The sequence below is a fragment of the Hippocampus comes genome, unplaced genomic scaffold (genome assembly GCF_001891065.2).
Source record: "Hippocampus comes isolate QL1 unplaced genomic scaffold, H_comes_QL1_v1.1 scaffold122, whole genome shotgun sequence".
Taxonomy (NCBI): Eukaryota; Metazoa; Chordata; class Actinopteri; order Syngnathiformes; family Syngnathidae; genus Hippocampus; species Hippocampus comes.
This window is the reverse complement of record NW_017842059.1, coordinates 3,771,284-3,782,510: the sequence shown is the minus strand read 5'-3', so window position 1 is coordinate 3,782,510 and position 11,227 is coordinate 3,771,284. Positions and strand designations below refer to the sequence as shown.

At 40.6% G+C, this 11,227-nt stretch overlaps 1 protein-coding gene across 1 annotated transcript in view; it reads left to right on the top strand.

The window, feature by feature from the left end:
* sorl1 (sortilin-related receptor, L(DLR class) A repeats containing) overlaps positions 1–11,227 on the top strand; it is a 54,841-nt gene that overhangs the window by 21,962 nt on the left and 21,652 nt on the right. The window contains exons 10-24 of the mRNA XM_019861340.1: positions 141–258; positions 3,342–3,415; positions 3,808–3,896; positions 4,684–4,862; positions 5,244–5,430; positions 6,258–6,386; positions 7,201–7,286; positions 7,701–7,873; positions 8,247–8,378; positions 8,662–8,753; positions 8,934–9,180; positions 9,263–9,401; positions 9,628–9,801; positions 9,923–10,036; positions 10,784–10,906. Of these exons, the coding sequence (XP_019716899.1) occupies positions 141–258; positions 3,342–3,415; positions 3,808–3,896; positions 4,684–4,862; positions 5,244–5,430; positions 6,258–6,386; positions 7,201–7,286; positions 7,701–7,873; positions 8,247–8,378; positions 8,662–8,753; positions 8,934–9,180; positions 9,263–9,401; positions 9,628–9,801; positions 9,923–10,036; positions 10,784–10,906 (2,056 nt within the window). The remainder of the gene's footprint in view (positions 1–140; positions 259–3,341; positions 3,416–3,807; positions 3,897–4,683; positions 4,863–5,243; positions 5,431–6,257; positions 6,387–7,200; positions 7,287–7,700; positions 7,874–8,246; positions 8,379–8,661; positions 8,754–8,933; positions 9,181–9,262; positions 9,402–9,627; positions 9,802–9,922; positions 10,037–10,783; positions 10,907–11,227) is intronic.

Sequence of the window (11,227 nt, the reverse complement as noted above, 5' to 3'; positions counted from 1 at the left end):
AGTTATCCACCCTGGTCAGGAAAAAACACGATTTCAATCTCATCCAAGTAATTTTACTTTTGTTGGATGGTTGGCTGGTGAGAGCAAACCTTTCATGATGAACCACCATTTCACTCTCGTCTCTTGCTTTTCCTCTTCAGCTCAGTAAAGGTTGCTCGCTCCATCTGGCGCAGCGCTGGAGCCAACTATTAAACTTCCAACTGAGGAGAATTCCCATTTTATCTAAGGAGTCTGCACCGGGACTCATCATGGCCACAGGTATAATCCTTATTGTTTTTCAATCTATTTAAATGATGTTTTATGAAGTGCTAAACACGTGGCATGCAAAGCACTGTTGTTGACTCGGGTGAGCACATGCAGATGATGCTCCTTGACAAACGATGTTTGACATTGTGGGGTTATGCTGGATGCCGTGTCAAAGACTCGGTTTACCTGCGTGATACACACATGGTTCTAGTGTCTTCTTGCCTGTGGAAGGACGTTTTGATGGCCCTCAAAAGTTATTCGTTGACAGGGGACTGGGGGGTAAGGGAGGCGCGTGCTGTGGATGCTTTGTTTAAAACTGTAATTACTGAGCTAATTTAATGTTACGCCAACAGTACCGGTAATTAATCCACAATAGTTGAAATTTTCCCCATTAAGGTAAGAGTAAAGTTCTGGTTTTCTTAGGACTCTGTGTGAAGGGGGGGCGTTATTTGATGTTTTCATCAGCATTGTCTCAGTCAAAGACAGGAAGAGGCTCTATTTAGGATTTTTTGTAACATGTCACATTCTTGTTTGATTCAATGTTTGTAATTGTTTCACCGTTTCCCCTTTGTGCAATAAGAATCATTCAGCGGCCCAACGCACCAAACTTGCGACATAATTCAACGAGTCGAATATTTGCTTCCTGTATTGCCTGAAACAGGAACTGTGGTTGAACTCTCTCTCAAAGGTGGTTTAGACCTCTTGTTTGACATGGGACTGTTCGCAAATGTGTCATGCAGCCAAGAATGAAAATAGTTATGATACACATTCTTTTGCAGGATTTATTCTTCAGAATGAGGTCGAATTAGACGTTACTTGTGATTTGAATCCTTTTTGTCGCTTCCTATCTGGTAGGAGACATGGATTCAGTGATGGTCTTTGCTCTCCCCTTCCTCCACACTGTCGCTCTAAACACATTCCTACTAGGTATAATGAGGAAGACAACGTTCAGAGGAGAGACTTGAATTTGCCGGCACGATTCACTTCGTGACCTTTTGGAAACAGATGGTTTTACAGTGCTACTGCCGCAGTAGCTAATAGGCACTGGAGAGGTCAAACACAAATGTGTCAGGGTGTTGTGCATCAACTCTCTACAATGACATGTCTCCATGAAAATTATTCGGAGTAAACTTTAAATAAATTCCATGACGTATTGTGTTATTACTGTTATTATATTTGTAACGTACGGTAATTTCCAACTTTGGTGCCCTCCAGGACGTGTGCAACAATAAATGTATAATCATGGCCTGCTATAATAGCTGCAGTTTTTAAATCAGTTTTACTTTTTTTCACAAAATAACAACAGTGTGTCTGTGGATCTTAAAAAAAGTCATTTGTGTACTTTTTCAAAGTTAAAGCCTCAGATATCTTGAGAAATGTCACTTAATCCCACATTGAAAGGTCCAAAATATTTGACATATTTGTAATCACTGTTTTTCATTTTAGCCTAAAGGAAACTGGAGAACCCTTACCAAAGATTTTGTTTCACAGGGCAATGAATTGAATATTTCATCTGATATTTTAAAAATATGACAGCAAAATCTATTGAAAGGTATGAATATTTTATAATAATATTGAGCTAATTATTTTAATAGTATTTAAAAACTCTTGAGTTTGCCTTCCTTAAACTTGTAAACTAGGAGTGTGTGCCTTAAAAGGAACTCACGGTCCCCCCTGGTTTCTCATTATAACTACCGGTAGTATGTTTTTTCAACCAAGCATGGTATGAATTACTATTAGTTATTTTCTTCACACCAGATTTGTGAGAGGTTAAACTGCAATATGAATAAACTACTATTGGTTCAAGTCATAAGTCACTGAGAAACAAAGGCAATATGTTAACGTTTGCCAGTTTCAACACTGCTTTTGGATTTGCCACAGAGACTTGTTCTCAGGTGACCCAGTGAATCCACTAAATTACACCAAAAATGAACTAGCTGAATACATCATAATATGGTCAAGTGTGGCCATGCAAAGGAAAAACCCAATTTGACTGACCTTGAGGTCTATAAAGTTTGTTTTTGTGCAATAGATTTTATGTATCGATTTGTGGCCAACACAATTGAACACAAAAGAGTCTGGAAACTCAAAGTTATGTTCGAATTAAGAAACAAGTTACCGTTACTCAACACTTCAACAAATTTTGACACACTGAACAGCATTCAAATTTGCTGTGTAACTGCTTCGACTACTTACGATGTGTTTTCACGATTACTTCCTTTAAATGGAATTTGTGTTATGTTCCAGGTAGCCATGGCAGCTCGGTTTGCCCAAATCATATGCGCTGTTGCCAAATGTTGGCCAATTTATTATTTTTTTTAAAGTCCTTATTCAAGTCCTGGTTATTTTTCTCAGTCACCATCAATCCTGATTTCTGTGATGTGCTGTCGGGCGGTGGTGGTGGGGTGGGGGTGCGGAGGGTTGGGCCTGCCGAGTAGCAGAGGCTAAAATACACATCACAGTTTGTTCCACACTCTTTCACCGACGCCGATGTTCCCTCATGACCCGGCGGCACATCCTGAAGAGATCCTTTACATTTTCTCGCATTGTGACCACGAACTGACAAATCTTTCATGTTGTATAACGCCTTCTACGAATAAAATGTGGATACGGGTGTGCGTTTGCGGCCCCGGTTTTAAAACAGGTTGTGAAAACCAAAGAATCCCCATTTTGAATAGAAGTACCTTTAATGTGATTGTGTTTTGTTTTCTGTAATTTGTTTTCTTTTGTTTTTAACCTGAATATGTAATGCTGTTATTCCATTACTCCGCAAGCTTGGTCATGAGACAGTTCGTGTGGACAGAATGGGCAAACGTGTCAGATATTTGAATTGTCAAAACAATTGCCATGATAGTCACTATGGAGATGAGGAATTCAGTCGACTGTGTTAGAATGTGAAACACGCAACAGAACCTGATCTAACATGATAGAGCCTAATACAATTTGGAAGCGGTTCTTAGTCTGTAGGGAGGCAATAAGCCTTCATGAGGCTTCATATGTATGCACTCCCCTCTGCTGGCCAAACTCTTGATGAATTTCAGCTACTGTACCTTAGTTCTGTTTAAATAGATATATTTTTTCTGCTGTTATTACAGGATCGTTTGGCAGCAGCTTGGCGAACAAACCCAATGTGTATGTGTCAAGCAGCGCAGGAGCCCGATGGAGGGAGGTTTGTTAAAATTTAACACATACAGATACATCTTGAACTGAATATCAAGCAGCTTTCACCCCCCCAAAAAATTGTTTTAACATGCACGCATGCACTTCCTTTATGGTGAAGATTACTTTTAAAATGGTTTGTTCTCATGTAGGGGTCGTTAATTTCACATTCCAGAAAATCATTTAAAGAGGCACATTTTCATTGAGATGTTTCAGCATTGAACTTCAGTCCAATATGGTGTGTGAAATATGAAACTAACTTATTTTGTCTTAAATGTAAATGATACTTCACTCCAGTAGACATAGCTTGAAAAGCGAAAATAAATAAAGATTTGCTGAAAGGTTTGTCGCTTTACTGCATGTTATTGACATGATTATATTTATTGCGGGTCTTATTTTTAGGCATTAGCAGGTCCTCATTTCTACACATGGGGAGACCATGGCGGTATCCTGATGGCTATCCCACAAGGAGGCTCCTGTACTCATCTCAAGTAAGTCCAACTTGGATGTGCGTTATTAGGATGGGCCTCCAAGTAAAATCGATCATCCATTCTGCTACAATGAAAAAAGGAAGGACTTTGAATTCAAGCCATACAGAAAACAAGCAACCATCAGGCAACCTCTGTGGGGTTTGAGATCATTTAGTGTGAATATGAAGTAGATTTGCAGATCTAATAAACATCTCTCGCTGGCTGAATAATGCATATCAGCGCCAAAACAAACAATAAAGAGCCAGCAGTGGTTCTTGTGATAAACCCTTAACTCAATTTAGCTACTGAATTCCTTTTACCTGATTACTCGTTAGCCTGGTTTAATCTTTAAGCATTCTTCGGTTGAAATTCTACAGTGCATCCAGAAGGGATATCACCTATTCCACATTTAATGTGAAAGCTTTTTCCATAAATTTCACCTGAAAGCCATAACTTGTTGTGAGGTAAGTGTGTGTGTGTGTGTGTGTGTGTGTGTGTGTGTGTGTGTGTGTGTGTGTGTGTGTGTGTGTGTGTGTGTGTGTGCGCGCGTGTGTGTGTGTGTAGAATTTTGAGAGAAAAAATAATAATTGTTCTATTTTGGAATGGGGCTGTAGCATAACAACTGTGGAAAAGGTGAAGCACAGTGAATACTTTCTGGATGCACTATGTCCGTATTGCGTTGTCCACTGCTGAGTCAAATGCCAAGGGGAGGGTAAAATCAATTTGTGTTCACTTAAAAAAAAAAGGGAGAGGGCGGAATAAGAAAAAAGGAAAACTACAGAAATACAATGTAAATTTGTTCCTGCAGGTTCAGCACCAATGAGGGCGAGACATGGACCGAATTTCAATTCTCTGACACAGACGTGTATGTTTACCAGTTACTGACGGAGCCTGGGGAGAAAAGTACCATTTTCACCATCTTTGGATCCTATGCCCACCAGAGACATAGTTGGCTCATTCTGCAGGTCAACGCCTCTGATGTTTTGGGTAGGTTGGACTGCGTGCGAAGAGTCAGTTCAGAGGGATAGGGAAAACTGAAGTTTTTCAACATCTGATGTTTCATGGGTTTTGCAGCATCAGCTTGCAAATGGATGTTTACATATTTTTTTCTTATATTTGCTTCTCAGCAGGTTTACCTGTTGTGTCCTTTTATTTCTGATTTGAGTTGAGTGCAGTAATCCTTGCAATGTATGTTGTTTAACTTATTTTCACCAATTTACTAATTGTGTAATTTCCCAATCTTTCCCAGTATTTGAAAGACCTGCATCATTAATCTAAGTCAGAGTTGAGTCTAAGTCCCAGATGCACTGCCTGTCACAATAACAAGAATGGTTAACAAACTGACCACCACCATTCTCTTTTGTCCAGGTGTTCCATGTGCTGAGGCTGACTACAAGCATTGGTCTCCTTCAGATGAACATGGTAATGAGTGTCTTTTGGGCAGGGAGATAACGTTTAAAAGACGAACACCTCATGCTAAATGTTTCAACGGCGAGGACTTTGACCGTCCGGTCACCATGTCTAACTGCTCCTGCTCCCGCCAGGACTATGAATGGTGAGAGCCCATGCATGCATGCAATACTCGTGACATTTCGACACCAACATAGAGCAACATCAAACATGCCTTAGTGCGGAAATTTATTCTTTATGGAGAATAAAAAGCAAGTTCTGAATTCAGAAGCTTTACAATAGCATACGTTGACGAGACGCCGCTTTCATTCTGTGAATACAAATTGAAAAACATTCTGAAATCTATTACATTTGTTTCTGTTCATTTCAATGGACGCATCATCACACAATTCATTCAGACATTAAGAAAAATATACTGTCCTTTTCAGGATCGGTAAGCTATAGTGGTTGTATGATAACAAGAAAAAGTGATATGAGGTTAGCTAATGCAGCCTGCCATGTTGCCATTCAAAAGTACATATTGGGTCACAAAGGTTGGGCACCCTTGGAAAAACTTAAAGTAAGATTTGTGTGCGAACTCGCATGTTATCTTATGGCCACTCCTGAGTGAGTTGTCATGTAACGCTGGCCATCCCACTCACCGCAGTTGAAATAATCTATTTCTTCTCTGGTGACAAAGCTGTTGGAACCAATTTCTTTAATTATTTGTCTTCATTAGGATTCCAAACGTTACTTGGGTATATTGTAAAGGGGGATCAAGGACAGTGCAGATGACTGCAAAAGTCTGAAAGAAAGTTCTTGAACCTGCCACTTGCTGTCATTGCTATTATCAAATTAAATTACTGCTTTTGATGAGCTAGTTTATCGCTCCTGGAGCTTCCATCATGACTATAATAATGAGTCCTTTTTGAATTGCATGTTAAAAATAGGGCAGATGGTAAGCGTGTTTCTTTCGCCTCTTCCTCCTTGCAGTGACTATGGCTTCAAGCTGAGTGAGGACTTGTCTCTGCAAGTGTGTGTTCCTGACCCTGAGTTTTCAGGTGACCTTCATGCTCCTCCAGTACCATGTCCTGTTGGCACCACTTACCGGCACAGCAAAGGGTGAGCCGCTAGTTTTTAACTTTACAGTGCAACCATTGCAACTTGGAATTTGAATTCATGTGTGATGAGTTATTGGCATTTCCTCAGCATTTCAATCATTAGTGATTATTTCACATTGACATTCATTTTCCTAATCTTAAGGTACAGTACTATTTTCTGCACTATAAACCGCTTCAGATCATAAGGCGCACCTTCAATGAATGGCCTATTTTAAAACTGCTGTCATATATAGGGCACACTGCATAAAAAGGCTCATAGAATAGAAGCTACATTAACGGCTGCGGTTGTGCTATGCAGCCACTAGATGGTGGTATGCTAAAGTGAATACAATACAATACAGCTTTATTTATATAGAGCCTTCACAACCGCTGCAGCTGTAACAAAGCTCTGAGAACTGTTCACAAACATGGACATGAAACATACAAATACGAATGGCATATTTTCTTATTGATGTAGTTTTAAAAAATTATCTGTACCACTAAAATACAGGATACTGGTCCCGCAGCAACAGTTTTGACAATATTTACATTCAACTATACTGCATTAAATATAAGCAGCTACTTTTCACATTGGGCTGAAATATACAAACTTATGTACAGAAGTAATAAAAACCCAACCAGTTAATTATCATTACTGCTACAGTACCTTGAAGTGTACTTAGTAAAATCGTAAAACATGAGCATACTGTACAACTCCACCCGCCTTTTTTACATACGATAGACAAATGAACGATTCTTTCATATTTATCACTTTGTCAATAGCACCACCAAGTGTCAGACTTCTGAAAACTGTTAGCCAATCTGTCCTGCCACAGATATAGGAAAGTACCAGGGGACAGTTGCACTGGAGGGGATGTGGAAGCCAGACTGGACGGAGAGATGATACCTTGTCCTGTTGGAGGTAACTACATCTTTCATTTTATTTGTGATAATTAATCACATTCCCCTGCGACTGACTGTTGGTGACCATTCAAGGGTATATTGTACATCGCTTCTTGCCCAGGGTCAAATAGGATAAGCTTGAGCTCAAGGGTCACCGACGTTGTGCTCATGGGCACTGGGTAGTCCCAAAGAGCAACATGAGTAGCCAGTGATGGGACATGGTTTTCATAAATTAATATAAATAATAATTATAATAATATTATAAATTATTAATATTGTTCAAGGCAATTTGCTAAAAAAAATAATGATACCAAAAATCAGTTTGAAACTGGTATCCCTTCGCATTAATCTGTACCAATCTTATTTGACAGTGATCAATGTCCTCTGTTCATCACTTTCTCACCATTTAGACATTTATTTTACGTTCGTACAGAGAGTAATGAGTTCATCCTGTATGCTGTGAGGAACTCGATCCATCGCTATGACCTGGCCACCGGCACTGACCAGATCCTCCCTCTGGTGGGCCTAAAGGAGGCTGTGGCTCTGGACTTTGACTATGACAAGAACTGCCTGTACTGGGCTGACATCTTGCTGGATACCATCCAGGTTTGAGAGTCATTCCTCCGTGACACAGTTAACTAACAGTAACTGAAGGGACCACATAGAACTAATTTTGAATCATATCCAAGCTTACCATACTCTTCCTTTCTCTTCTACTTGATCCAAAATTTCGCATGTACTGTAGCAGCAGTCAAATGAGTAATCACAACGGAGACTATGCATCACCTTAAAATGATCATGTGAGCAGTTAACTGTGTTTAAAACAAGGTTTGGCATTATGAGGAGAGGGACTCACAAACAGGCAAGCTTTGATATAAGTCTTCAATTCAAGGTCATATGACCTTTTATTGTTGTATTTTCCAATGTTGTTTTATTTTAAGGCATCTTAAAACAATTCTTCGGATGTTTCCTATTGTAGCGTCTCTGTCTAAATGGCAGCACAGGTCAGGAGATTATAGTAAGGAAGGACCTGCAGAACGTGGAGGCCCTGGCTTTTGACCCCATCAGCAGATTGCTTTACTGGGTTGATGCTGGCGCACAGAAAATTGAGGTACACATGTATTTAACTTGATACATTATAAAGTTGTATAATGTATATTTGAAAATTAGTTCGTAAGCGTAATGTCACTGGTCAAAAACTACATGTACAGTTGCGCAGGCTGTTAGTGAAAGAACCCAGGAGGCAATATTAATGTATCTTGCGAATACGAGTTATAATATACACAAGTCCCGTGTTCCCTTTACATATCTTGGGAACTAAAGGATAATTTTCCATTTTTGCTCATTCACTTGTGACATAAAAAAATGTAATTGCTGGTATGTGCATGTTTAAGGTTTCCAATCCTGATGGGGATTTGCGTCACACCCTCCTGAACTCCTCTATCCTGGAACATCCGCGAGCTCTTGTTCTCCTGCCTAAAAAGGGGTAAACTCCTAACATTATCCACGCACGCACACACACACGCGCACACAATCACACACACGCACATGCAATTTGCATTCGGCCACCTCGTTAGTCATTCATTCTCATTGACTCTGAGATTTAATTTTGCACCGTAGGTTTGTTATGTATGCTGAGTATGTATTGTAATGTCTCGTCCCACAGTCTGATGTTCTGGACTGACTGGGGAGACAGAGCAGCAGGCATTTACCGAAGCTCCATGGATGGAACCAACATGTCCTCAATCGCATCAGAGGGTGTCCGCTGGCCCAATGGAATTACAGCGGATGACCACTGGTTGTACTGGACCGAGGCCTTCAGCGACCGCATTGAGAGGGCTGACTTCAACGGATTTCAACGACGCATTCTCTTTGAGGAGTTGCCCCACCCTTATGCCATTGCTGTCTTCAAGGTGAGTGTTTATCTTTTTAATTTAAACAGTTTGAATGAGTTCATTGAGAATATTGAGAATATTTTCACAAACTTGCTTGCAGAATGACTTGTATTGGGATGACTGGTCCAGAATGGGGATCTTCAAAGCTCCGAAAACTGGTACTCAGAGTAATGAGCTAATAGTTGGCAGACTGACTGGTGTCATGGACCTTAAGATTTTTTATAAAGGCAAGAACGGAGGTGAGAAAAACATACAGTATATGAGTGGAGGAAGTGAAATCATACATTAAGCAGTTTAATGTGTACATCTTGTTTTCATGTAAATAACTGAATTCCTTGAGTATCAGACAGTGAAGCTTAACGAGTCAAACAGTAGTGTATCCTGTAGAATCTAATTATTGTAGTAACCTCCTAAAATACTGCACTCTTCACGATGGACACTTTGTCTTGAAATATTATCTTCCAGGTCACAACGCCTGCGCTGACCTGCCATGCAGGTTACTGTGTCTGCCTCAGCCTGGGTCAAGACACACCTGCATTTGCCCAGAAGGCACCCCGACTACCACCCTGCCTGATGGACAGTTGCAATGCCAGTGCCCCACAGGATACCAGCTCCAAAACAACACCTGTGTAAAGACTGGTGAGACTCTGTTGTAATAGAACGACCCAATGCTACAATTGGTCTGGTTATGTCTTCAATAGAAATAACTAGTCTACTTGGCTAATTATTGGTTGCGTGTGGCTATTCCTGTCATTGTCAGAGCTAAGCTGTTCGACCAACCAGTACCGCTGCTCAAATGGCCGTTGTATTAGTAATATCTGGAAGTGTGACAGTGACAATGACTGTGGAGACATGAGTGATGAACAGGAGTGTCGTAAGTACACAATGGACACAAACAAACACACATGCATACCAATATTGCCTATGTTATATTATTATTATCATTAATATTATATTATTATTGTTATTGTGTTATCATGGATAAGTACATATATATGTATCTATGTAAAATTATAAATAAGGTACATTTTATTATTAACCTATCCTTATCCTCACAAGGGTCGTGGGTGTGCTAGAGCCCATCCCAGCTGTCTTCGGGCAGTAGGCAGTGTCACCTTGAACTGTTTGCCAGTCAGTCGCAGGGCACACATAGACAAACAACCATTTGTGCTCACAGTCACACCTAGGAACAATTTAGAGTAATCAATTAACGTGCCATGCTTGTTTTTGGAATGTGGGAGTACTCGGAGAAAACCCACCCAATAAAAAAAATGTGTGTGTGTGTGTGTGTGTGTGTGTGTGTGTGTGTGCCTGCCTGCCTGCCTGCCTGCCTGCCTGCCTGCCTGCCTGCCTGCGTGCGTGCGTGCGTGCGCGCGTGCGTGCGTGTGCTTGGGGTTCACACATGAATATTAAAGACTTCAGCTTTTGGATTGTAAAGTCATATGTCCAAGTCCTGTTGCGAAGAACAATCATCTATCAATTGTTCCTTGATAACGGCAGTCACGATTTGGGTGCCTTGTTATTCTGACCCCTGTCATCCCTCTCTCTGATGTCCATTGAAAGTGCTATCTTCCAATAAAAGCTGAGCATGCCTGAAATTGTTTTGCTTTGGTATCTTCAGCAACTACAACCTGTGACCCGACCAACCAATTCCGCTGCGTCTTGTCCGGTTCTTGCATTCCCTTGGCTTTCCAATGTGACCATGAAGATGACTGTGGAGACAACAGTGATGAAGAGCACTGTGGTAAGTCTTCATGCACATGTTGATATCCGCATTGGTTTCAATATTTCATAGGACACCAGCCAGTGTTTGGATAGATATGCCTTTCCCAGTTGACTTTGGGTGAGAGTCAGGACACACACTGGACTGGTTACCATCTAATCACAGGTCTTATACAATCATTTACGCTTGCATTCATACCTACATTGACGACAAGGTGGTTTTTAGTCTAATCAGCAATTTCTTGAACTCTTTCAATGAATTCTGCCTAACTTTCCTATCCATCCATATATGGCCCACTATGCAACATTCTGCTACCATACTGGTAGTGTATGGTAAATACCG